Consider the following 26,710-nt stretch of genomic DNA (forward strand, 5'->3'; position numbering starts at 1 on the left):
CAATTACTCTGTTCACTATTGGCTAGGTTTGTACTGTGCCCATTTTTCTTCAGGTTCAGAAAGAAACATGTTTTAGCGCAGACTTGAAGCAGGGTTTCTGATTTATGTGTTTTGCTGCTGTTAAATGCAGCAAAACAATGTTAAAGCACATGGCTGGTAGTTGTTCTATATGGCCAAAATTCTTGAGGACTAACAGTCATTTTGACAAAAAATTTCTGCAGAAGCTCTGACGTAGATGCTGCATTAACTAGCTAGATAGTACAGTGACATCACTGCCCTATTAGTAGTGGCTGGACCACTCTGTACATTATGGGTGATTACACAGGCCAACTGATCATTAAGGATTTAAAGCAAGGACACACAAGTACCAGAAAACCTGTCAATGGTGCAAAGAGAAAGAGTAAGACAGGGCCTCCAGAGCCCTGGACCCTCCTAGCTGGCTACTTTTTCCAACTGCCAGACTATTCCATTAGTCTGTGAAAAAACCTGTAATACTATATTAACAGTATTGCCAGTTTTATTTTGTACCCTGAGGTTATTGTCTTCTTCTTTCTTTTTGATCCAGTTGAGGGCTTGCTGTTGAGGGTCGATGCACATTGGAAATCGGCTTCCTCTGGTGGTGAGGATTCCATTCTGCACTGACAGCTCATCTGGAGGCAGACCCTCAGAGCCCCATCTGTCACAGAGAGAGGTTATTGACATGTTAGCCATATTTTGAGTGGTAGGTAATGCCAAAAAAGAACAGTCCCAATACTGTATATGTGACAACCATGCTTCCTGCCAAAAATTATGTTGGCCCCTTTACTGCTTTTTTCATTTCCTTTTCTTTTCCCTTATCTTACATTAATTTTATTCATCCTTAATTTCATTATTCTCCTAATTTTTCCTTTTGTTGCTCTCTGATGTTTTTGTTTCCTTTAACTAATGGTTTCATCTATTCTTACAAATTTTATTTCATCTCATTGCTTCAATGGCTTTTTTATTAAAGTATATGTATTGCTCCCCTTAACGATTTCTATTTCACTGCCTTCGTATTGTTCCATTTTATTGTTTTTTTTCTCATTTGATTGCTTTTACCCGTTTATGGCTGTTTGTAAGTGCCTATATAATTAGCCCTCTTGGTCACAATTCATGTTGCTGGGTTCTTGTGTTGTTACTTCTGTTCTTATAATCATATTACACATTCAAAAACAAAATATACATTTGTTAACTGTCCTCTTAGATTTCAATTTTCAGAACCTTTAGTAAACCTCACCTGCTGATTTCAACCTCATCAGTTAAAAGGTTTTCAATCCTGAAAGGCTGACTTAAGGGGATGCCTCTCTCCTGCACATCTTTAACCCATACTTGGTAAACCATTTCATTCCTGAGCTCCCAGCTGAAAGCTCCTTCATAGCTCAGGAAAGCAGCAGAGATCAGACAGTCACCAAGGAGGCGCACACGCCGCTGCTTCAGCTCCTCTAAATCTTGTGTCCACCTGTGTGAGGATGGGTCAAAAGAGGTGAGTGAAAGGAGAGACAGGTGGAGACAGAAAGCGATAAATTAAATTAAATTTGATAAAACAGATCAGATCTCTGCAGGGATTTTAAGGTTCCTTCTTGCAGGTGCTGTGACTTAAGTGTTGTGTCTTGAGCCTCACCGTTCATTTTCAGAGCTCAGGCCTGAAATGAGTTTGTCAGCAGCTACCAGTCTCCTCTCCATGAGCTCAGCCTCCTCTTGCAGCATCCCTTTTTCAGTGACAGCAGCGTGGTACTTCTCACCAAGAGCCTGTAGTTCTTTCTGGACATCAGTAAGCTCACTCTGAATGCCTTCTAGCTCACGCTTACTCTGAAAGAAGTTCTTTTCCAAGCGTGCCACCTACAAAAACATTACATAGTGCAGTTAGATTTACTCATCTTCCTCTGGACTATCACAACACATCTAAACATAACCCTACCTTCTCTCTCTTGGGTTTTATCTCTCTGGCAACATCACAGTAGCCCATGACCGCCTCTACAAACTTAAACATTCCTGATCCAGCCTTACTGATGGCCTGCATCTCCTCGAAGCTCGTCTGGAGATTCTTCAGGAAGCCTAGTCAGAGGAAATAATAAAGTCAGAAAACAACTGCTTACCACATGCTAATACCTCTATCCTACACAGCCCATTGGTATTATTCTATGAATTTTAGAGGCAAATTTCCAATGATAATGAAGCAGACTTACCTTTGACAGTCTTGACCTGGTTGTTAGTTATAGAATCACAGTCCATCTCCATCAGGGAGCGCAAGAAGTTCGCCTCTGACATCATTCCCTTAGCTGCCTGCCAACTGATCTCCTTGTAGCCACGCATGACCAGGATGCACTCACAAATCACCTGCACCTGTTTGGGTGGCTTGAAGAAGGATCTTTACAATGGACCAACAGGAAAGGGCAGAAAAAGGTAAGAGATAGAATTAGTGATAGCACTATACATTAAGGAATATTGGCATTGGTATACTTACTTAGTAACAAATGAGTAACTAACTGCTCATATCAAAAAAGGAAAAAGATATGATGTCTTAAAATTGCTGGCACAATGACTCTGAAACTTGCATCTATCACATTTTTTCTGTGTGATTTTTTAGGCGTTGTTTTGCATCCATCCGAGTTTTTTAGACGGTTGATTGACAAGTCAAAGCAGTGGCTGCAGCACATTATTTCTCTCTCCCTCACACTGAACTTCATTTTAAATACAGTGCTCTACACATGTATTACATGGATATCAAGTATCAAACATAATAGATAAACTCTTTCCTGACATATGTACTCACAGCCACAAAAAAGGCACTGAATTAAAAGTTGTGCTCTCTCTCTCCAAGTTGGTACAGCACCATGATGCACTAGCTTGTCAAATCACCCATATAAAGGTTTCCGTCAGGATTGAAGACTCAGTGTTTTTAATTTTCATGTTCAAGGAATAAAAGAGCCAAAATCCAAAAGAGCCAAAAGACAAAATCCTCTCCAGTGATTTTCTCCTTTGTGGTACAGGACCATTTAGTCTGCAAAATTTCACAATAAATGAATAGAAAACAAAATGCATCAGACTCAATGTCTAGGGGTTGAGTGTGTTATTTTTTTTGTTATTGTATTAAGGAGCCTTTAAAAACTGCATTCAAAATAACAAACCCAGTATACAAAGACCTCTAGGCTCAATCTCTTTTCTGGTTGTTACTCCTACCCCTTGATTTCAAGAGTCCCATTGCCACTTGAAGAGTTATAAGGAGCAGTGGTGAAATCTTCTCTTATGAAATAGGATGAGCCTTCAAGCTCCTTATCCCCCATCAGTAGTTACTGACAGCAATACATAAACAGATACAGTACGAGAAATCTTAAATGCGAGTGACTTTTTAGAATGTTAGTTCAAAATAAAAAGGACCAGAATGCATTGAAATCACACTGAATTATGATGCTGTCTTTCTGGAGGGGCATCTATTGCTAGCACTTCATTCTAACTCTCCATTCCAACAAGAGTTAGCAAACCCTAATTCTAAACTGAGATTGGAATTGAGTCTAAATGTGATATTAGTAAGGCTTAACAAATCCTTAACAGTTCTGATATTTCACTTGACCTTGTTCCATCTGGCCACCATTACAGAATGCCTAATATAAGATGCACCAGAGCTTCTTTTATCCTTGTTTCCACTGAAAAGTATAATTTGCTAGCCCTAATTTTGCTATTTCTCATGTATCCTGGTTGACTTGTTTGTGATTTATTCATTCCCTGGTTAACTGGCAGTTAGTTACTCATATGTTACCTATCTTTGCTAGTTTTTGTGAACTTTAATGTAAAGTGTCACCAAATGTGCAAACTTGCATTGTTGGCCAAGTGTGCAATGGATATCAAAATTACAAACAAGCTTTTTTTTTATCAGTAGAGTGAAATCTTTGAGTGCTTAGCAGAATTTACCGGATCTCAGACACATCAGACTTATCGAGATCTTGCAGTGCCAGGCGGGCTGCCTCTAACGCCGGGAGAGCTTCAGCCAGGGAACTTTCTGCTTCTTTCTTCTCAACGGCGATCACCTTGTTCTGCTCTTCAACCTCTTTGGCCTTTTCTTCTGCGAGACTCTTTTTCTCCTCAGCTACAAGATAATGCCATTGATAAGTCCTTTGTGTTTACAGTCACAACCCTACATAGTTTTTGATACATAATCCTTATTAAAGGGATTTAGATACTCACTGACCTTCAGTGGTGTTTGTGGTGATGTCATCCAGCAAGGCCTCACAGGCTGTGGACTTCTCAGCAAGGATCACCTTCTGGTCTGCTAGTTTGACATTCAGGACTGCCAGCTGTTCACTGGCCTCCTTCAGTTTATCCAAACCGCCCTCAAGACGTTTGCACTGAGCTAGTACAGGAGTAAACATATCGAAACAAATAAGTGTCTTAAATTATCATAAAATATAAAAACACAGCAACTGTCAGATGCATTTTCTCACCCAGGATGTACTGATCCTTTTCCTCCAAGAGGTCAGAATAAGTGTTAATAAAATCCAGATAGTTCTTTGGAGTAACGAAGTTGCAACGGCGTAGTTTCTGCAGGAAAAGCTTGCTGTATTCACCCACAGAGCTGTGGACCATGCATACATGATTTATCACTGCTTCAGAATGAGCTTCTGGAATCATCGGACTTTCACCTGTAAAAAACTGAAGTAGTTAGAGCTGCCAAATGTCAATGCATCAAGTCGAGTCATTAAAGAAGATTCTTAAAAGTAGTTAATTACGTTTTGATGTAACTTAATATATGCTTTCTATGTTCATATAAAAATCAACACAGGACCCCATTCACATCAAAAATATTACCAAATACAGAAAATAAAGCAACTGCTATACAGATAGAAGTGATAACAGTATTAAAGTTTGTTTGCTCATGAAGTCTGATGTTCCTCTACAGCTCTGTGGACATTGAGATATCTAAGGATGTTCCCAGGTGTCCATTTCACTATTCGGCTAAATGCCCATCTAAATTCTGTTTGCCCATGTAGTCTTAAGAAGAGAAAATGCAGTCCTGGGCAGCTAGCCCCCCCAGGCTTCAGTCTTGTTTGCAGATTAATATCATATTAATGCATATTAATGTGGTTACTCGTCACTTCGGTCGAATGGTGATAAGTAAGTATAACCCCCAACAGTCTACAATACCTATAAAAAGTATTGGATGTTTTAACCTTTAATTGATTTTATAAATCAATAAAAGTCAGTGTCATTTGTTTTTTTGACAAAACAAATTAACAAAAAAAAAAAACCTCTTTCAGACTGAAAACATCCATCCAATTGGTGCTGGTAGTTTCACACTTTGTGAAATGAGGATTACCTGAGAGCAGTGAATGTGTCTCAAGTTGGTTGTAGTATGAAGACACCTGTGTCTGGAAGGTCCAGGTTAATAATTATTCCTGGCTACCATTACACCGTAAAGACAAAAGAACACTCCAAGCAGCTCAGAGTAAATATTACTGAAAAGTATAAGTCCAGAGATGGATACAAAAAACAATTTCCAAGGGACTGAACATCCACCAGAGTTCAGGTAAATCCATCATCAAGAAATGGAATAAATATGGCACATGTGTAAATCTGCTTAGATCAGGCCATCTTCACAAACTTAGTGACCATGCAAGAAGGAGACTAATGAGAGAGGCCACCAAGACACCTATGACTACTCTGAAGGAGTGACAAGCTTCAGCATCTGAGATGGGAGAGACTGTGTGTACAACAACTGCTGCCCAGGTTCTTTCCCGGTCAAAGCTTTAGAGGAGAGTGCAAAGAGAAAACCACTGTTGAAGAAAACTCAGATGAGATCTTGACAAGAGTTTGACAAAAGGCATGTAGGAGACTTCAGGGTCAAGCTAAAGAAAGTTCTTTGGTCTCATGAGACCAAAATGGTGCTTTTGGCCATCAGACAAGATGCTGTGGTTGTTGGACACCAAACACTGAACATCACAGAAAGACAATCGGGAATGATGAGCAGAAAGGAGTCACAGAACTTCAACCAGGGCCACCCGCATTAAGGGAAACAACCTCTTTAAATGTGAGTAAAGCATAAAAATTGTTTTAAAAAACAAAATTGGACTCGTAATCAGCATCTTTAATGACAGTTTTTGTTATAAAATGTCCAGAGCCATTTTAAGGCACAAAAAAATTGTGTGAAATTACGCACCAAGGAAAGATTCAGCCACTTCAAGCAACGCCTGTGGAGGCCATGGTAGGAACCAATCAATCACTGTGTTGTTCATCAGTCCTGAGAAAAGGAACATAAACAAACAGCTGTTTGTCAAATAAAATCAGCAACTGTGTTCAATTTAAGAGAATCCTGACACCAAATATTACCTGGGAAGTTCCTGCAGCGTGTCCTCAGGGTGTCTCCCACTGGAGACATGCCTAAAACAATGTGCAGATTGTTGGCGCTCTTGTTGACAAAGTACTGCCACACACTCTCCTTAGAGGGGCCAGATCCCATTTTAAGGGCTTCATCACGTAGCTGGTTGAGAACAGACTCCTTCTCATCATCAGGGAACAACGCAGGAACAATACCTATAAAGACAAAGTCACAGCTTCAGCTTTTAAATAAGAAAACTTGACAAAATGACAAGATGATGGATTGATATCATACCTGAAGTGAGCATGTTGTTAATGAGCTCCAGAAAGCCTTCCTCAGCGACATGGGCATCAGTGAAGAGGAACACTGTCTTCTTATTTTCAATGCCAAGCTTCAGGTACAGCGCTTTAAGATCATCACGGAAGTTTGACTCGTTGTATCCTCTGCTCAGTGTTATCTTAAACACCTGGGAAAGGCAGATTCTATTAAAAGATCTATCTAATATTTATAAAGTTCTATTGACAACAATCTAAAGTTAATTTACACATTAAAAAGACATCTTAAAGTCTAGTTTTATTACTCTTTACCTCTAGATCTCTACTTCTGTGATTCTCCCTTTGTAGCTGTAAGATAAAAGACTACCGATTTCAAGCTAAAACGTCATAACTTAAAACTATACTGCTAACTGTCATGTTCTGTTTCCTCACTGAGGCTACGATTGTACAGACTAAAACAGGGCTATGTTAATATAGGAGGAAAATTAAAACATAACCTTCTAACTGCTTGCATGTCTAATGGCCAACATCTACATTCAAGTTTTTTTTTTCTTTTGCTAAAGTGCTTCAATAGTACATATAAATCTATCTTTGAAATCGTATGACACACAAGCTCCTTAAGTTATCTTGGTCTTGGTTTCACAACCTCACAGCCAGCAGTGAATGCAGCAAGCTTTGTTAGAGACTGCTTTCCAGATCCCCCCACACCGACAAGCAGGGCGTGGCCTCGGTCTATGCGGATGATGCGGTGAATTCGAGTCAGATGTTCCAGAGCGTCATCAAAAAGTACAAGGTTCATCTTCGAATTGTTTTCATTGTATTCACTGAGAATCTCCTGCAAAAATACACAATTCAGGTGCTTCAGTATACAGTGCAATTAAATGGGAATTGGAAGTAAACCATCATAAATAAGTTTGGAACAACTTTTTTTGTATTACTATGAAACTATGAACTGCTGTCAATCATAGTTAAAGAAAAAATTTTAAGGAAATTTGGTTTGATGAGCTTTGGCGCCCAGTTAGCCTACCCTTCTTTAGCTCAGTCCACATAAAGGTGGGTATTTTTGAAAACTGAGCTTTTTGTGTGATTTGAACTTTCATTCACACACAAACAGCATTTCAGGTCACTGAAAAAAAAATTCTGGAAAACTTCTTCTAGTGTGAAAATTGTTAGAAACACTGTTTATGGCATTCATGAGGTTAGTGCTGTTGCCTTGCAGCAAGAAAGTTTGTTTGAATTCTGGTCAGGCCCTTTGGAGAGGAGTTTGCATGTCCACCCTGTGGATGCCTGGGCTTTCTCCAAGTACTCCCGCTTCCTCCCACAGACCAAAAATATACTTATCAGGTGAATTTATGACTCTAAATTTGGCCTTTGTTGTGAGTAAGGCTGGGTGATCAATTGAAAAGTAGACAAAATCGCAACATGTCCTACTGAAATGAGTGTCAGAAAAACAGTTTAATCAATTTTCCCTGGAAAAGTTCATGAAAAGTCTTGTATTACTCTTGTTAATATTTTTCTTATTTGATGAGAATGAAATAAAAATCCTGTCAGTACAACATTTTAAATTGCATCTGCAATATGAGTCAAAATAATCAGTTACGCATTTTTTCTAAAATTGTTGAGCCTTTGTTTTTATGATGATTGCTACAAGGCTTTAATATAAAAAAAATCTGTAAATTTTGTATTGTGCCTGAAGTAGATGAAATAAAGATATGAAATTCATTCTGATTCATGCATCATGCTATGACATCCTAACACACAGGCCAAGCCTACAGGAAAGAGCAGTTATGTTATAATCTAATCTATGCAATATTGTGTTGGTCATAATATGGAATGATTTATTGATTGAGACTGTTGAAAATGACATAAGATAAGGAGCTTAAAAATAACTGCATGTCAGATCTCAATTGCAATATTGGGGGAAAAATACAATTATTTTCCCAAATCAGTCAGTCCTTGGTGTGAGAGAGCCTGGTTGTTTTTGTCTCTTCATGTCAGCCCTGTGGTTGACTAGGTGTCCAGGGTGTATCCTCCCTCTTGTTCAATGATAGCAGGCCTAAGCTCTGGCCCCTCACAATCCCAAATGGGATAAGCAGTGTAGAAAATGGATGGATGTTTATAGCGGTTATTTGTAGACAAGGAAAACAGAGTTTTCAAATTGTAAAGTCACACTGGGTGCCAGTTCCTCCTCTCTTTGATATAAGTGGTGTGTGACTTTTCTGCCAGTCTCAACACCTTTTACTTATTTTGTTGTCCTGTTTTGTACAACACTTTGATCAGTTTTAGCTGTCTGTAAATGAGTTTTATATCAGTGTAAGTGATTTATTAATTTGTCTATGTTGGATTGAACAGCACTTTAGTCATTTATCATCATTTATGGGCTTTATGAATACATCTGGATTGGGCTACATTACCTGAAACATGGCTTTGATAGCATCATAGTCCTGCATGTCCTCATAGACCCTTGGTTCAGACTCACTTAGGGCCGTCTTGTAGTCTCCAAAAAGAATCGGGTCCCTCATGACTGCCTCCACGTCTGATTTGAAGTGCTCCTCGATCAGGTTCTTAATGTGTCCCTGGACCTGAAAGTTAAAAAGCTTAATAGGTTTTTCTAAAAATGGAAATACACAACTAAAAAAAAAATCATAAATATACTAAAACTTTACAAGTCTTAACACATTGTAAAATGTTCAACTACCTCTTTAGTAATAATGTCTACTGTCAATATAAAGGAGAACACTGTTATATTTCAATAGGATAATTAAAAATTACCAGGGCTTTGTCTGACTTATCAATGAGTCTGTCATGAAAGATTCTCAGACACTCATTTCTCCAGACACGCACAAACTGGGTGACAGTTAAAAACCTGTCAGAGGAGAATCAGTTCAAATAAAGACATTAGAAACATCAAACTGTGGAGTGCATAACTCTGTTAACTGGATGAATGTGGTATCACAGACCTGTCAGGTTTGGTCAGCGTTAGCCCGTCGTACACTCGTGACAGGTCCCTCAGGTTAAAAATGTAGTGAAACTTTGACGGAGTGGGTGGCATATCTTTGATGATGCTGTTGTACAGTTCAAGCGTGCAGGTGGTGACTTTATCACAAATCTTCTTTATGGCATCCTCAAAAGGCTGAAACATTGAACCAGATTTAATAAATCTGACAAACATGATTTATAGAGACCAGGGGGACTAAAACAGAATATCAGACTTTTATATAAACCTGACACACCAGATAGAATGTTTCATCTATCCATTGCATAGGATGCACATTTATGTGGGAAGCCTACCATAAAGACTTTTTGGGAAGGGCAGGACACAAAATTCTTGGAAGGTAGCCGGACAAATGTTCCTTCCTTCTAATTCATTACAGGCCAATCAGAGTGACAAGACAAAATTACATAGTGGGCATGAGCAGCTCCGGTGCGTAACATGAGCTATACAGGCAGATGCTGCCATAGTTAACAAATGGTAGCTCTTATTGGTGGATAAAACTCATGCCGAGGCCTGTTGGGAGAAGACCGTCATGCCAAGACAAGCTTTCAGTGTGACTCTTTGCTCTTGTTTAAATAAAGAAATGTGGCCCAGTTCTGATAAAACTGCTGCTATTCTAAAGCTACATCTGAGCTAATCGCTCCAACAGGAGTCATCATGTGTAAGAGCTCACAGTGCAACTACTAAACCCAACCCATAACGCAAAGTTGCAAAGTCATGCCAAAGCAAGTTTGGAGAAGTGCAAAAACATCTACTCAGCCAAGAGAAGCTTTCAGTGTGGCTCTTTGCCCTTGTTTTGATGAAATAATATGGGCCAGTTCTGATTAAACTGCAACTACACTATAGCTACATCTGAGCTGATCGCTACATCAACAGAAGCTTTTATTCCAATTTCAGGTACAACTAAACCTCACCTGAAACTATCACAAAAACATGCTGAAGGAGGTAGTGAGAAGTGGGAAAACATCTTTTCTTTATCAAGACGCTGCCATTGCTGTTCTTTGCTCTTTATTTAATATAATATGTGGTCCATTTCTGATAAAATGCCACTATACAATCGCTTCATCCAAGCTAATTGCTGCACCATTAGCTGCCAATGCTATCGGCTTCCAGGACAAATTGACCCCGCCTGTCACCACTGCCTTGTTCTCCTCACATGACGCTGACTGGTGAGGTCAGTTTTCATCCCTGGCATCGTTTCATACTGGATCTTTACAAGATGGATTTGCCCGATGCCCAACATAGGATCTGGCCAATCCATCTGCTTTGGAAGGTTAAATTTAATAGCCAACCTGTAACTTAAAAAATGTCAAGTATTCCATTTAATAGAAATGAATGACTTGAATACTACACTGAAAGTGTCTAGTCATCACTCCTGACCCTGGAAATGGTGGAGCCTGCAACAGAGGAGGTCTGAGAGAGGAGGTCTGCTGCTAAACTCTCTTGGCTTGTGGAATAACTGCCAATTTTTTGTGTTCCTTATAATGAAGTGTCACCAATATGTGAAGTAGTGAGGTACTCACTCTGGTGTGGCCCTTGATGATGGAAGTGTAGATGAGCTGGAGGGACTCCACTGCTGGGAAAGGGATGCTGAAGACACTGAAGAGTGACACAAAGCGGGGATCGACCTCATTCCTCCCCCCTCCTGCCTTTCCCATGGCAGCTATAAAACCAAGGTCCTTGAGGATTTTGTAATTCAGCTCCTTCCCTCTGTCATAGATGCCTCCTCGATCCAATAACAGCTTCAGGAGAGCAATAGGCTGCTGAGTACCGTAACTGTCCACCTGGATAAGCAGAAGGTTTAAAACATCAAAGTCAAACACACAAGCACTTTGGCTGGTCATGAAACTGGGCTTGTAGACTTCAGCCCTATTTGCACCGGAAGTATTACCTGGGACCACTGCTAATTTGTAATCGTCGTGCAGGATGTCTGTTTTAAATTCTGTTCAGTGGTAATTATGTTTTTTTTACAGTCCATGCAGCTTTTTCTGATCAAAAAGAAAAATGGAGGCTGCATAGGACACTACCAAGTTTTGGCACATTTGGGCCATTATAGTGCTTTTTCTGTCAATTGATTCCGTCCTATATTAAAAAATGACCTTTTTTTGTTTGATTAATTAATTTAAACTCTACTATACAAACACATGTGTTTGTACCCCTCTGCCACTGATGTACCTGTGGAAAAATGGGCTATTTGCGCTGGGCTGGCAAAATCTGTAGGCGGTTTTGCCTCTACATATAATCAGCGACAATTACTTAGCGGATTAGCTGCAAAAGAGGAGCTATTCTCATACTAGTCCATTATTAACACAGATCAAAAAACCTTGGTGTATCTGCACCAAAGTTTGGATTTCACTTCACAGGGACTTTGAAATGCTCTTATTTTCATCTGCTTTCTTATTATCTGATCCCCTGCAGGTATGCACAAGTGAAAGACACAATATGGATGTGTACTGGGAGAGCCAGGGGAGATTGTTCACTCATCTATTCATTGACAGATTGCTACAGATTAAAGGGATTTAAATAAAACAAACCATTGGCCCATGTTATCTTTTTTAATATCTGGTTAACAGTATGTGTAGGAAAGGCGACATGAATGAAATGTCACCTGCAAAACGCAGTGTTCTTGACATTGAATTTTTACATAGAATTTAGAAATAAAAATTTACTGTGCATTTTCATTGCTGCTGTTATGCTGCACCTCCATGTTTTCCTTCAGTAATGTCAATGAACACAAGTACTTTAGAGACTTCACTTATGGCACTGTTTCCATACAAAAACATTGACAACTTATTTGTGCACTTTAGATAGTATGTGCAGGATTTTGTTTGCATTTTCAATTAATCCATTCATTCCCCTAGCACCTTTCCTATCAAAAAGATACTAGACAAGAATAGAAGGAAACAATTTAAAAAACTGTGGAGCTGAAGAATGTTGAAGTGCATAAAATTTTGTCAACCTTAAAAGAAGTGTAGAGACAAAGAAAGCCAATTTTGGGGCGTCTACCTTTGGCATGTTCATGTCATCCATAAAGACCAACAGTCTCTTCCCAATTGGAGGTCCGTAGATCTCTTTGGTCCTTTTCTCTACATTGGCCTCCAAGATTCGTTGCAGGTCCATTGACGTTGTTCTTGATGAGAAGTTGATGATCAGAGTAATCTAGAGAGAGATAAGAATGATTTTAAACTTCGCTAACATATGAAAAATACTCCTGCATATATTTTTAGGTGGTAAACCTACTCCTGTATCTGTGTTGAGGTTTTTCAGGAAGTTATGAATGGTGGCTGTCTTGGAGGTGCCAGAATCTCCAACAAGAAGCACTGGCCTCTTAATCTTCACCATCTGTTCCAGGATCCAGCTGGTTCGGGTCGTGTCGATAGTCGGCACTGAAGTAAAGATGAAGACGAGGAAGTCAAAGGTGAAGGAGCTGCTTTTAATAGCAAAAATATTTGAATGAAATTTACAGTACAAAGCTAGGACACTTTATTAGTCTGTCTCACATAACATACGATCAACCTTTACCTAGAATATCAGCAAACTTGAATTCAGGGTTGTGGATGTATTTAGGGACGAGGGAACTCCAGGGTACCCACTTCTCCTGTGTGCCATCAAAGTGAAACTCATATAGAGTTGGGAGGTATTCTGGAGAATGCAAACATTTTGTTATCAGACATAAAACAAAAAAGTGAAAAGAGAAATGGGTTAGATAATCAGAAAGCTGTAGCATCTACATGATTATTTATTTTCTTGGGTCCTACCCTTGCTTTTACCCTGGCTGTGTTCAAGAGGTTAATAATTTGTGATTTGTACTGGTTGATTATTATTTCCCTTAAAGGTACAGTGTGCAATATTTTGCCTTGTAGCATTCAGTGAAACAAACCTGGTAAAATGAAACACACTATCCAAAATTAAATCTATCTTAATTACCGTTTGATCATCTGAATAAAAAACAGTTTTTTTATCAATTCAGAATAAGCCTTTTATTCATACATGGTCCATCATTTTTGAATAAATGTACTATCAAATCATAGATATGCTGACAAAATATGAGATACCATCTCACTTCTGTTTTAACCATTTTTCCCCTCGATTTGATTACTTCATGTAATGTGGTTTACATCCTATTCTCATTATAATGTGATTTCCGTTGTTTCTTATGAAAGCGCTGTCTGAATGAGTGAGATCATCCAATATCAAATGATAAATCAGCATTTTTCTATTGCCCTTGTATGAGCATAGAAGGGGCTTTTCTCTATGCAAAGCTGTTAAAAAGCGTACATGCCTCCAGCCTATATGACTTTCTTAAATTTAAGAACATAAGTGCATACTATTCAGCTATTTATGCTCTAAGGAAAATATTGGTGAATGAGATCAGTTGCTATGGCTAAGTCTCAACTGTGTTAACAATGCTTAGAAGCAAGTTTATTATATAAGTGAGCAAATATCCCTAAAATCTGTTTCCTATTATGCACCAGAATCCACAAAATATACACAGGTTTGTAGATTATAAAAACATAATCTAGCTGGCTTGTGTCATAGCTAATCCGGTTGAAAATCTTGCTTCTTACCTGGAATCTCACCAGGTCCAGCCAGGCTTTTCTCATCATGCACAGTTGTTAATCCAGAAATCTTTTTAATGAACTCATCAAACTTGATCATGCTGGACTCCAGCAGTGTGGCCCCGAGTGAGCAGTACAGAGCTTCAATGAAGAAACATTCCAGGACATCAGCACTGCTGGGCTCACCCTCGAGCAATGCATCCAGAGTCAGACACAGCTGAGTCACCTGAATGCACCACAAATGCAAAGACAAGTCATGTAAATGGCCTGAATATGGCACCATACAAATGGACAACATACACACAGGATTACATTTGAGTTAGGGGCGATAAACCTACCATGTTCAGGTCTGTCTGAGGTACAACAGTCTTTAGTTTCTGTCCCTGTTTACCATCAATGATGCCATCCACGATCATGTCAATCGAGCTGTGCACATACTTCTCAAACAATCTGTTGAGCACTTCTTGTTCCTGGTAAAAACAAAGACAGGGTGAAGATATTATCACATTATAAGAAAATATTTTCATCAAAAAGTTTGGATGCTTTTATTTCATACCCCAGAAGCTCTGTTTTTCACCCATCTCTGCCAGTATGGGTTATACCGCAGATTTTTGGGGTCAACAAACACCATTCCACAGCGGGAAACTGTGGCAGGAGAGGCATACTGCAGATCACCGACCTGAAATGATTAAGAACATCATGATCTGAAAGTATCTTGCAGAGATTTTCACTTTAATTCCTTTGATAGTAATATAGACAGACCTCAAACAGCAGGGCACAGTGACTCTGTAAACGGATCCGCTCTCCATTGGCAAGAGTGAGGAGCTTGTTGTCATCCATTACTGAGTTCATGTTCTCCACCCACAGAGCATCAACATCCCCATCAAACAGGATGTACCTGGGAGTCAAATTACATGCCATTATGTATACAGGTGCATCTAAAAATAATTATGTGGAAAGATTTTCTATATGTATGCTGCATTTATCGTACATGAAGTGAAATATTTTGAAGCTTTTTTTTCAATTTTCTGTTTTTTAAATCTTGATGGTTATGTCTTTAAACCGTATTTGGTGTAGTAGCAGTTTTCCCCATGATTGTGGTTGTGTGTACGAAACCAAACTAAGTACATAAAGGCTCAAGAAAGGAGGTATTTTGAATTAGTTAGCTATTTAGAGCCACAGTCAAGACTGTGTGTGTCTAGAATAAGCATAGATTTCACTTTCTGAAATAAATGACAAGAAATATTTAATTTTCCTCAAAACTGTAGTTTTTAGAGATGCACTTTTATTTCAGGGATTTTTTTATCTTCTTTTTGTTATTTTAAAAAGTGTATGAATGGAAAAGCATCACTGCCATTTAACACATCTTTGTTTCTTTCTACCTGCGCTCCTTTTTGCCAGTAGGCTTGTTGATGTCACGAAAAATGTTGGATAAGATCCCATCAGTCCAGTCTCGAGTGTCAGGGTCCAGAATACCGTAAAGTTCAATGACACTCATGGCTTTAGGGTTCAAAGGATACATCTTGGTATGCAATCCCAGTCTGATGGTGAAAAAAAATCAAGGTTACTGTTGTCTACACAAAAGTTTAAGAAGACAAGAGTAAAAATAGATGGTGTAAGCTTTGTATTTACTTGGTTTGAGCTTGACACAAAGTGCTGATCACAACTGATTTCCCTCCACCTGTTGGGCCCACAACCATGGTAGTGTGTCTAGTCATCATGGTCTCATACATTTGCACCACCTTATCCACCTGAAACCACAAACAGTATTAACAATAGGCTGCATCAGAATCCACGAAGGAAAGCCTAAATCCTAAAGAATCAAATCTGAGACCCAGATTAGCCACCTGGTTAGGAAGTGAGACATATTTGTTGTCTTGTAGGATTTGTTCCACAGCATCATTGAAGTCTGGATAACGAACACGAGGACAGTCGAGCCCAGGGAACAGATCAGAGATCAGCCCGAGGAACAGAGGCACATCCTCAAACACAAACTTTGGTAGGTTCATGTCTCTGAGAGCACGCATTAACACCACATCCTGTAGAGAGGAGGCGCAAAATAATCATGAATAAATTATAAAAGAGGAGAAACATGAGAAACATATTAATAGCTAAGAATTAATACATCCACAAGGCAAGAAAGGGATCTCAATGACCTGACACTAGTCTGTGCCTGTGACAACAAAATAAACTATGGGGTGCAGTTCAGTTGTTAAAGTAGGCACTCATATAAAGAAGGATCAATTCCAAATCCATATGCTGTATGTTGCATGTGACTTTCCCCCCCAAAGTCTCTTCAGCTATCCTGTCATAATAAAGGCAAAAAAGCCCAAAAAATAAACTAAAACTAAAGGGACATTTTATAATGTACTGTAGCCTTAAAGGCAGCCTCACAGTGTTTTGTGTCTTTCTTAACAGCACTGTGTCAGACAATGTAACAAGACTTTTGTCCCATCGTAGTGACAGTCTGGACACACTACAAATGTGGTCTCGACTCCTCATTGTATAATGACATCACCACTGTCTCTGCGATTGTGCAAATTCACAGGTCATCTGGAGGCAGGTGAAAGAGAATTAATTATAACAGTGTTGTATGTGATTCTAGCAGTCTTTTGACCAGAAGAAAAAAAAATAAACAGGAAACAATTATGGACTTTTTCTGATGCATCAAGAGAAGGACAACAAGGACTGGCTTTCCTTCAAATAGAACTTGAAGTACGAATGTGATAAAATGTCAAGGAAATCACGTATAAACCTTTACATACTATACATGCCCAAAGTAAGAAAAAGTGTGGGCTTGTTGGCTGTCATTCTGGTAAATGATGATACAAAGATAAGGAGAAAATGCTCCTTGTAGGAAATCTTGGATGTGTCGTTAATTATGTCACACTACAAGAATGTTTGTTGTTCCAAACATAATCAGGTTCAACATTTGACGATAAGGTGTGACGATGCAGGTGGGTCAAAATCTGTCTGAATTTGTGCAGTCTGTGCTGGGCTTTAATGAACAAACAGTCATATTTATCATTTTCATGAACATTTTCTACCCCTGTGCCATTAAGGAACTGAACTCTGGGAACACACATTAATGAAGGGTCTATGTAAATCATTCAGTGCAATTAACTTTAACAGTGTTTTTATTCTTGCTGCTCATTTATGATGTGGTTTAGTGTTATTACCTCCAGCAAGGAGATTATGGGTGGGTTTGTTTGTTTGTTTGTTTGTTTGTTTGTTAGCAACATAACTCAAAAAGTCACAGACAGATTTTCATGAAATTTTCATGAAATGTCAGAAATGGCATAAGGAAGAACTGATTAGATTTTGGGAGTGATCCGGATCACCGTCTGGATCCAGGAATGTTTTTAAAGGATTCTTCGCTATTGGGAGATAGGGCTAATGGTGGAGGCCTGCGCTCTCTGAATTCTTTTCTAGTTTGTTTGTTTGTTAGCAACATAACTCAAAATGTTGTGGACAGATTTTGATTAAATTTTCAGGAAATATCAGAAATGGCATAAGGAAAAAATGATTAGATTTTGGGAGTGATCTGGATCACTGTCTGGATCCAGGATTTTTTTTAAAGGATTCTGTACTATTGGGAGATAGGGCTAATGCACAGGTCTGTGCTCTCAGAGTGTTTTTTCTAGTTCATGATGAATCTTTGCTGTTTGTCTTTCATCTTCTTTTATTGCACTATTTTTTCTTCCACAAAGAGTGGCATGTGATGACAATAAACTTTTTCAGTTCAATTAAATTATATTTTACTCTGTGTTGCTGTGATAATGATTCAATTTTGGTTATGTGTTTGAGATCTTGCCTAATTAATCTATTATCTTGGGATAACAAAGCTGCTAATGCATTTATTTTTCAAGACCTGTACAAAAACAGCCAAAATTTAGATGCTATCATGGTAAAGGGAGAAAAAAATAAAAGCATTCATATCTGCCCAGGGCATCTATGATAATGTGCTTTGCAATCTTGTAATCATGTTTATTGTGTCCTCTGTCTTTGTTCAATCAGATGTTTTTTTCCATCCAGGGTCCAAACTGCAATTTCTTCATCAAATAAATTTGAGTGGTTATGAATTTTCAGAAATTTGGATCAGAATTTAGCAGTGGAGGATCCTGAGGCTGAGGAGTTGAGAACCACTGGTCTACATCATGCATTCAACAATCTAAACTTGATCTAATCTAACATTTTCCCAATAGCACAGTGTACTTCTGGGGCAAAACAGATAATAACTTCATGTAGAAAGGGAACAGACACATAAACCTTTTCAAATAAGTTGTTACAATGATTTCTACCTCACTGAGGTCTGGTGAGCCTCTCTTCAGCTCTCCTGCCATCACGAGCACAGACTTTAGAGCTCGTAGACCAAAGTCATAATGGGGCTGCTTGGACAGCTGCTCACGAGCCAGCTTATACAGCACTGTCATCTTTTTTGCCAGCACCTGATTTGAACAAGGATGAGACAAAATCATCCATGAGAAATCAACATATGTAGATGGCATGTTGAACACATTTTCACGTTGAAAAAAAAAAGCATTTTTCATTGCAATAAGAGAAGGCAGCACTGCCCTAATACAAAGTAAATCACACAAAATTTTAGCATTTAAAAAATTAGTTGACAAAACTACTTAAACTTTTAAGGTATTCAGGTAATGTTGCACATATATGTCAATTCTAAAATTCAGGTAAGAACATTGGCTGAATGGGAACATTGTAATTTGTGATTCATGTGTGTCCCTCACCTTAGCCATGAGGAAGCCTTCTGAGAAGAGCATGATCTCGCATATCTGCTGCAGGTCAGGCACAATGACTACCACTGGCCTAAAGAGAGCTTTGACTGACTCGGGCAGCTCTGTGCGTCCTGCATAACCAGGGTTCATGGTGATGAAAATCCCCATGTGGTCATCCAAGCTGATCTCTTGCCCTTCAAACTGATGTGTATAATACGATGAGAGGAAGGGGCACAACATGAAAACTAAAAGTGAACAACTCTGTGTAGGTTAGATAGCAAGCAGACAAAAAGTGGGTATTTTAACAGTGAAATTATCTTTAATCTTTTAAAAAAATGTCTTTTAGTGTAAAAGAAAGATCGTATTCATTGCTACAGACTTACATTAAACTTTTTAAGATGCATAATGAGGGCATTGCGGATTGTCTGGATCTGAGATGAGACGACCGACAGCACAGAGGCATCGATACGGTTAAACTCATCAAAGCAGCCCCAAGCTCCACACTGAGCAAGCCCTGAGAATATCTTACCCACAGCCTGCAAACACAAAGCAGAAAAATCCAAATGCATGGGCAGTAGGTAATACCTTATGTCAACATTTGAGATTTTATTTAAACACATCAATTCACCACCTAAAAACAAGAGGAGAATGGAGTTGGCTTCATTTCTGGGGCTCAGCCACATTGGTCCATGTAAAGTTGGCTATTAAAATTATATTTTATTTTCAAATAAATACAAAAAATTCTAAGCAAAGCAACAATTATACACATTTTATTTACGATTTTTAAGTGACGTTTCAAAATGTAAATGTGTTTTCTTAAAACATATAAACAACTTGGATCAGCCCATTGAACTAAACCATTTGGCTTATAATACCAGAGTCCATGGCAAAGCCTTGACCTGCACAAAAGTCAGAATGACAGAAAAAAGAGCAGAAAAAAAATGGAGGATTCTTTTATTAATATATAAACCTAATAATAGTTTACTAACTTCTCTACTTTTCAGTTGCAAGTGAAGGTAAATGATAGAGAGGAGGCTAGCGCCAACACTACTAGTTCAACATGAGTTGATATCAAAAATTCCATTCCAGGGTGCAGATGACCAGTGGTTAGGTGCTAATATATCCTTGAATAGTTTTAGAACAATTTCTGACACTGCAAGCTCACAGCTCAAATCCACTTTGCCTAACATGTCAGCTCCCCATTGCCTTCTTTTCATCTTCAATTTTGGAGAAATTTATACACACAGTATGTTCCAAGGAACTCCCAACCAAAACAATTACACAATTTGAAGTCAGACCAGCACTGCCCAGCTCTGCTGTTTAATTCTTGTTTTGAATAGAGGATTCTGTTCAATTAAAAAACATATCTCATAGGGCCTGTTTACTTAACAGAAGACAAATATTTTGTTTTCATTCATAAATTTCTTGTAATCAGGGAGAAATGCACTGATCCATGTGATCCAAGGATGTACAATTGTGCTGGAAGTAATGCACATAAGCATTCTTGGATCATTTCAACAGCAACCAGGATGTACTTTTATCAGTGCATTTCTTATTCAAAAAAGTTGTAACAATTATAATTATTTCAAAAAAATCAGTTTTGGAAAAATTTAGGAAATATTAAAGATTCTGTGAGACCTCAATTAAAAAAAGGAGTGGTCACTTTTTAAATTAATATAGCTATTTCAGTGCAAAAATTTTATGTATTGTATCTTTAAATAAAACAAACTACAACCCATACATTTTATTTACAAAATGGTTTGATAGACAGGTTGCACCATTTTTTAAGCATCTTTTTGCCCTCTTAATGTCAAAAACATAAAAAAAGCCAAATCATTGGAGGGACAGAAACCAGGTTGAGTGAGTTACAAAGCCACATGGACAAAGGGGAAAAAATAAAACCATTAGTTGATTCAATTCAATTGAGGTTAACTCACTTTACCAGTGAAGTGTGTAAACAACCCTGCAGGCTGTAGTCTGTCAACAGACTGAACGTGTTCAGTGCCTATAGCTGTCTGCATGTCTGCGCATCACCCTAGCTGCTCTGGTTTTATTGACTACAATCTGTTTATCATCTATGCTTCTAAGTATCTATAATTCAGGACATTACAAATCAATTAATAAATGTTAATTTGCACAGAACAGCATATAACATCATCATATAAAAGACCTCTCTGCATCCCCATCAGAAACTGACTTCCAACATCCCTGATTATCATAAAAAATGTGATAATTAAAAAATCATTAAAGAATGTAGGGCTCTGAAAGAGAAGTCAGAGAACTGTCAATGTCAGTGTTCATTTAGTAAAGTTAAGTTTAATCATCTTGGTTATTTTCTTTAAGAGTAGGCTTCTTACCATGTAGTCAATCCCCTCACCACAGTTTGTAACCACACAGAAAAGGCCCAAAGCTTTGGCCAGATCCTTTGTGGACTCAGTTTTTCCTGTGCCAGCCGGTCCAGCAGGAGCTCCACCCAGGAACATGGAGAGAGCCTGCATCACAAACACAAACACACTCACACATCCTGTCATCAAACCTGAATGATCTAATTGTCACAGTCTGGGAGTTTTATCAAGTAGTTTGGTTGCTAAAATTTGCAGAGCTATACAAACCTGTGTGAGGGTGACGTAGATTCTGTCTGTTAGCGGGGTTATCACCAACCGTCCGTTCAATCCCATGTACTCGTAGCCATAAGAGAAAGTGGCGCTGCACTGATGCACAAATAGGCCATCATGTTGTTTGATCCAGTAGAATCTTAGCTGGCGTTCCCACTCAAAATCTCGAACGTCCATTACTCTGGAAAGAGAATAACACAGTAAGTACAGCTCAGGAAACCTCAGCCATTTGGAAAGGCTTGTTAGCTTGTCATTTTAAGACGAATTGTCTGCTGCTGCTAAACCATAAAATTATAAGAGAATTATGAAATTATAAGAACTTCTGGTGTGAAGTTATCACAAGCTACTACTAGCTAACTTTCTGCCACCGGTTAAGCTCCACCCACCAAAGATGTCATCTCTTAATACACACACAAAAATGATACACTCCTTCTGTACATGGGGTAAACAAACTAAGCACAAGGTCACAGGCACCCTCACAGCATTTCAATTTTAAGGTAACTTTACATTCAACTACACAAGGTATGCTTTCAAATGAAATGATAAAAGGAAAAACAAGTAATGATTTACTGGTTCATGCGAAAGCTGTCGATGATATCTCTGGCATGGACATCGATGATCAGCACAGTGTTATATTTCTTTCGGTCATTTTTATTCATTGGTTGAGCGATGCGTGTTACCAGCTCATCAATCTGCTGGTGCATTTTCTTGGCGAAGCTCTTTAATGCGTGCTTGTCTCCTTTCTTCATATTTTCAAAGACATATTCCACCTCATAGGTCCACCACAATTGAGTTGCAGCGAGCACCATCATACCCTGATACAACAGCATCCAATCCACCCTGAAAGAGATGAGAAGACAGATTCACGGAGGCTTAATTATTCTTAGAGACAATGACAAAATCACACCTTTGGAGGGTACACACACCTGCTCGTGTCTTTACAGTAATAGAAGATTGCTTCCTTGATAAGGCGTCTGTTAGTTCTCCTCATCTCATGTAGCACTCCTGTCATCCACTCCTCCACCTGGCCTTCCACTGGGACAGGCTCCCTCAGCTCCATCACCTCACCCTCAGCAGACACCATGGCTCCAGCTACCGTTTTTCCATTGCTATCCACGTCGAACCTCAGTGATGCTATGTTGTCATACATCTTTGGGGGAAAAAAAAAACATATATGTTGGATATGCTTAACAAACACTTAGGCTTTCAAATATTTTCATACTTGGCTACTTTTTGATACCACATTTTTAAATAGTTCTAATCGCGGTCATTTTAATGAGAGATAGTATCAAAAACTACATATGCATAAAAAAACTTCAACTTTTAATGATTCTTAAGCAAAAGCTGTTGCAAGAGTGCATTGTTAAAATATCAATGGCAACATTTGCAGGGAGTACCCCTGCTTTTTGTTGATTAAAAAAAAAGAAATCATCCAATATTAGTTGCCTAGGATTTAAATTTTGCAAATCTTTGGTAGCAAACCATTTTCATGAAAAATAAACTGTTGCCATGAAATAAAAGGCATTGCAAGGGTTGCCAAATTATCAGCAAGACAGACTTTATTATATTCATGTGCAGATAGAGGTCAGAATAATGATGTTGGTCTATTTATTGGATAAAGAAAACAGACAAGCCACACTTCTTCCACAAGAAGTGTGCACAGCTTTACGGCAATAGTTCACACACCAGCAGCCAGATTTCAGCTGAAACAAACCTACGTATATCATCTTTCATGTTATACATTTGCCTTTCTGATACAGCCTTACTATACCTCTTCTTGTCAGTCTGAAAGGTTCTTTTGATTCTAATGTCTTTATTGGCTTTGTATTCTATTGCATGTCAACAAATGCATGTTGTGTATAAGGCTGGAGATATACTTGCTGTGCATTCACCTATGCATCCAGCTGTGTCCTGGGCGTGACTGTAAATAGACTTATCTATACAAGATGGCCTTAATTCATCAAACTTTCATTGAAATCAGTGCAGATTCAGGTGTAGAAATCACCTTACAACAGCATGTTTGATTTATGAATCCTGCGTATCTGGCCAATCACAGCATACGGCTGTGCAGCTGTTGATAAATACTGTATATGGCAACAGAGAACATTTGCCATTTCAATAACACAGTTCACAGTTCGGTCAAACTCTCCCCTGGATTATACAACATGAAGATACATAATATTGGAATGAAACCTACTCCCTTTATCAGGTGTTGATTTCCAGGCAGAAGTAACAGAAAATTAAATATTTATTGTTGTGCAGCCTGAAATTGGCATCAAAGTGAATCAGAAACGTCACAGGTGGAAGGAAACCACTGCTGAGGTTAACAGAGTTGCTGCAGACAACCAAACTCCAGCTGATATTAGAACATTTAATTCAGACATCTGTGATATATAACTTGAATATGATATCATAATTCTTTATGTTCAGATAACAATGTAATCAATATCCTTAACATTTGTTTGTTTGTTGTTTGTTTTTTTTAAATGTAGTCAGCTTTTGAGATGGGGACATAAATGCATGTTTTGGCTTTTACATGAAGCAGCATGCCAACAGGAGGAGAACAGCTTAAAACTGCTCCAGACTGGGGGGGGTGACAGTGATACCTCAGTTTCAGGTATCATTATAAATGTAGGCTAATCATAAGTGCCAGATAGTTCTATGCTGGTTGGTGGCGATAAACTTCTCTCTTCTGACTGTTCATGAGACTTAAACAGAGATATAAGAAAGTTTGAAATGTCGGTAGCCTATTAAACAAATGAAGTGTTTGTGATAAATTCTATTTCTGTTCTTAATAGATTTCTTGTCAAACATATCACTGGAATTCTTACAGTTTGGTAACTTGGCATGCCAGATGGATGTGTGAAACACATCTATCTGGGAAACCACTCATACACAGTGTGTGGGAAAGGGCAGAGCCTTTGAAAAATAAACTCGGAGGGTGATTGGATGAACGTTCTGTCTCTCACATCTTTACGGACCAATCAGAGCAACAAAACACTGCGCCCCTACTGAAGGCGCAAACTCCATAGATTCCTGAGGGCAGCCTGTCTGTTTTATGTTAAAGTAAATCAATAAAGAAATGTTCATTCATCAACACACCGTAAAATGTGCAGATTGTGGACTTGTATTTATTTACTGGTTTGATTGTCACTAAAATCATTTGACAGATTAACAATCTAGTATTATAACAACCCTAGCACACACAGCAACATATGATTTTCTTCATTCCTGATACCTTGATCATGTGCTCCTGGACGCAGGCTGGGTCACTGCTTCCCAAAATGCTTAGCAGCTCATCATCAGAGATGAAGAAGAATCGGGGAAACGCATTCCTCTTTGAGTCCAGGTAGTCATTCAGACTCTTCTGGCATCTCTCCAGACCATCACTCAGGGACTGCAGGTCTGTCAGTCGGTTGGGCACCAGACAACTTTTCTTAATGTTGGGACTCATCACTGTGTCACTCATTATCTGTGAAAAACAAGTTAAGACAAGGTTATGATGACTGTCAAGTTAAAGGAGGATTTGCTTTTGTCAGGATAATATTCCAACACTCACGTCTTTAAATCTCTTGCCAATGTTATCAAATTTCTTTGCTTCCTCAGGTAACTGCGAGCGAATGTCTCCACTGATAAAAATGCTCTCCAGGTACATCCATTTCCGTTGCACCAGCAGCCAAACCTGTTCAAGGATTCTGTGTCATTAAGGTTGCTATAATTACATATAGTGTAGTGTGACTAATCTCACTGACCTCTATGGTCTCACGGATGAGGGACAGATCTTTTTCCCATTGTTGGATTGTTCCCAGGAAAGGGCCGACAAATCGACTGCCTGCCATGCTCTGCAGGTTCATGGCATCGTTGTCCACATTCAGAAGGATCTCATCCACCGCTCCCAGGATAAAACCCCGCTTCTGAGTGTCTTTAATATAAGGCTGCACATTAAACTTCATGTTCTCCCAGGTCTCCACTACCTCCTTCACCCCCTGGAAGCACACACAGGGGCATATAGGTTCCAGACAGTTCATAATATCACTGGTACAACAAGTGCCTGATTTAAGTTTGAGATGATTTACAAAGTTGAGTGCTTACATTCTCAATACTGAGCTGTTTTATGGCTGAGGTTACAATATCCCCGATTACATTTGCATATTTGTGCAACTCCATAGCAAACATATTCTCCAGAGTGAAGCTGTCGGGGTTCATCTCAAAGCTTGTTCCGGTTCTTTCCATCAGCTCCTTCCAGTGCCTGTGGCCAAAACCAGAAAAACCCATAGTCAATTATTTTTCATTTTCTCTTAAATAAATATGATTATATTATTGCTATTATAACCAAGTCAACACATATTGAAGTGTCACAATACTAATTCTGGTGTTGGTTCATAGACTGACCTGTCTCTGAGGGCCTCACTCTTCAGGTCAAGCAGAAGAGGCAGTGACTCCCTAAACTCTTTAAGGCGTCCTTCGAGGAAAAAGGCCACAGGTAAAGCCCGCACATCTTTGGGCAGCTGCCTCAATCTTTTAATGAAACCCTCAACACCTTCTTGAAGGAGCTGGATGTTTAAATCCACCCACAAAGTCTGAGACCACTCTGCCTTTGCGTCCTGAAAGATACCATTAAGAAAATGTTAAATACTTAACATGTTATCAGTGTGTCTTAGTTTTCACTTTTGCAGACACTACATCTCACCTTCTGAGCTTTATAGATATCGTATATCTGTCTCAGGCCTGCCATGTCCTTCTGCATGTTAAAAATCTCTGGGTACACAGTGACTGACAGATCCAACAGCTTCTCGGCATTAGCTAACTCCTGTCGATCTGCCACAACCTTAGCAAGGTCTGCCTCATATTTTCCTAAAATGGCCAGGCCTGCAAGAAACAAACAAGACAGGCTAGTACCTTTATATTTAAAGCACGAAAACCATTAATACAATTCTAGTTCTAAAAATAAATGTTTAAGGTGACCAGTTACAAAGCAGTTAAAAAGCCCATGTTAGACTGTCTTCACTGCAGCAGCTGTTGTTACACTCTTTGCCTCTGCATGGATTCTGAGCATGCTAAGGAGCTGTACGGGTCCTCTCTGTTTTATCCAGATCCACATGTTATAGGTGGGAACAAGGAAGAAAGATGGCAGAATCGGGACATACAAAGGCAGCACAATATGCACAGTTGGCTACATGTGGCTGGATATTATCACCTACA

The 26,710-nt window shown here is 38.9% G+C and overlaps 1 protein-coding gene across 1 annotated transcript in view; it reads right to left on the bottom strand.

The window, feature by feature from the left end:
- The window catches only part of dnah10 (dynein axonemal heavy chain 10), a 63,513-nt gene that overhangs the window by 13,496 nt on the left and 23,307 nt on the right, over positions 1-26,710 (bottom strand). The window contains exons 25-63 of the mRNA XM_041787514.1: positions 26,199-26,377; positions 25,901-26,112; positions 25,601-25,757; positions 25,261-25,494; positions 25,068-25,190; positions 24,747-24,980; positions 22,435-22,658; positions 22,079-22,348; positions 21,506-21,689; positions 21,251-21,385; positions 19,277-19,429; positions 18,906-19,094; positions 18,459-18,605; positions 16,005-16,196; positions 15,790-15,908; positions 15,540-15,698; positions 14,920-15,055; positions 14,714-14,836; positions 14,496-14,627; positions 14,167-14,383; positions 13,121-13,240; positions 12,839-12,984; positions 12,605-12,757; positions 11,122-11,382; positions 9,564-9,736; positions 9,376-9,469; positions 9,018-9,185; positions 7,250-7,438; positions 6,623-6,794; positions 6,340-6,543; positions 6,170-6,250; positions 4,458-4,655; positions 4,205-4,366; positions 3,928-4,102; positions 2,205-2,386; positions 1,937-2,073; positions 1,640-1,857; positions 1,256-1,477; positions 529-676 (exon numbers count right to left, since the gene is read on the bottom strand). Coding sequence (XP_041643448.1) covers positions 529-676; positions 1,256-1,477; positions 1,640-1,857; positions 1,937-2,073; positions 2,205-2,386; positions 3,928-4,102; positions 4,205-4,366; positions 4,458-4,655; positions 6,170-6,250; positions 6,340-6,543; positions 6,623-6,794; positions 7,250-7,438; positions 9,018-9,185; positions 9,376-9,469; positions 9,564-9,736; positions 11,122-11,382; positions 12,605-12,757; positions 12,839-12,984; positions 13,121-13,240; positions 14,167-14,383; positions 14,496-14,627; positions 14,714-14,836; positions 14,920-15,055; positions 15,540-15,698; positions 15,790-15,908; positions 16,005-16,196; positions 18,459-18,605; positions 18,906-19,094; positions 19,277-19,429; positions 21,251-21,385; positions 21,506-21,689; positions 22,079-22,348; positions 22,435-22,658; positions 24,747-24,980; positions 25,068-25,190; positions 25,261-25,494; positions 25,601-25,757; positions 25,901-26,112; positions 26,199-26,377 — 6,722 coding nt within the window. The remainder of the gene's footprint in view (positions 1-528; positions 677-1,255; positions 1,478-1,639; positions 1,858-1,936; positions 2,074-2,204; positions 2,387-3,927; positions 4,103-4,204; positions 4,367-4,457; positions 4,656-6,169; positions 6,251-6,339; positions 6,544-6,622; positions 6,795-7,249; positions 7,439-9,017; positions 9,186-9,375; positions 9,470-9,563; positions 9,737-11,121; positions 11,383-12,604; positions 12,758-12,838; positions 12,985-13,120; positions 13,241-14,166; positions 14,384-14,495; positions 14,628-14,713; positions 14,837-14,919; positions 15,056-15,539; positions 15,699-15,789; positions 15,909-16,004; positions 16,197-18,458; positions 18,606-18,905; positions 19,095-19,276; positions 19,430-21,250; positions 21,386-21,505; positions 21,690-22,078; positions 22,349-22,434; positions 22,659-24,746; positions 24,981-25,067; positions 25,191-25,260; positions 25,495-25,600; positions 25,758-25,900; positions 26,113-26,198; positions 26,378-26,710) is intronic.

Source organism: Cheilinus undulatus, linkage group 5 (genome assembly GCF_018320785.1).
Source record: "Cheilinus undulatus linkage group 5, ASM1832078v1, whole genome shotgun sequence".
Classification (NCBI taxonomy): domain Eukaryota; kingdom Metazoa; phylum Chordata; class Actinopteri; order Labriformes; family Labridae; genus Cheilinus; species Cheilinus undulatus.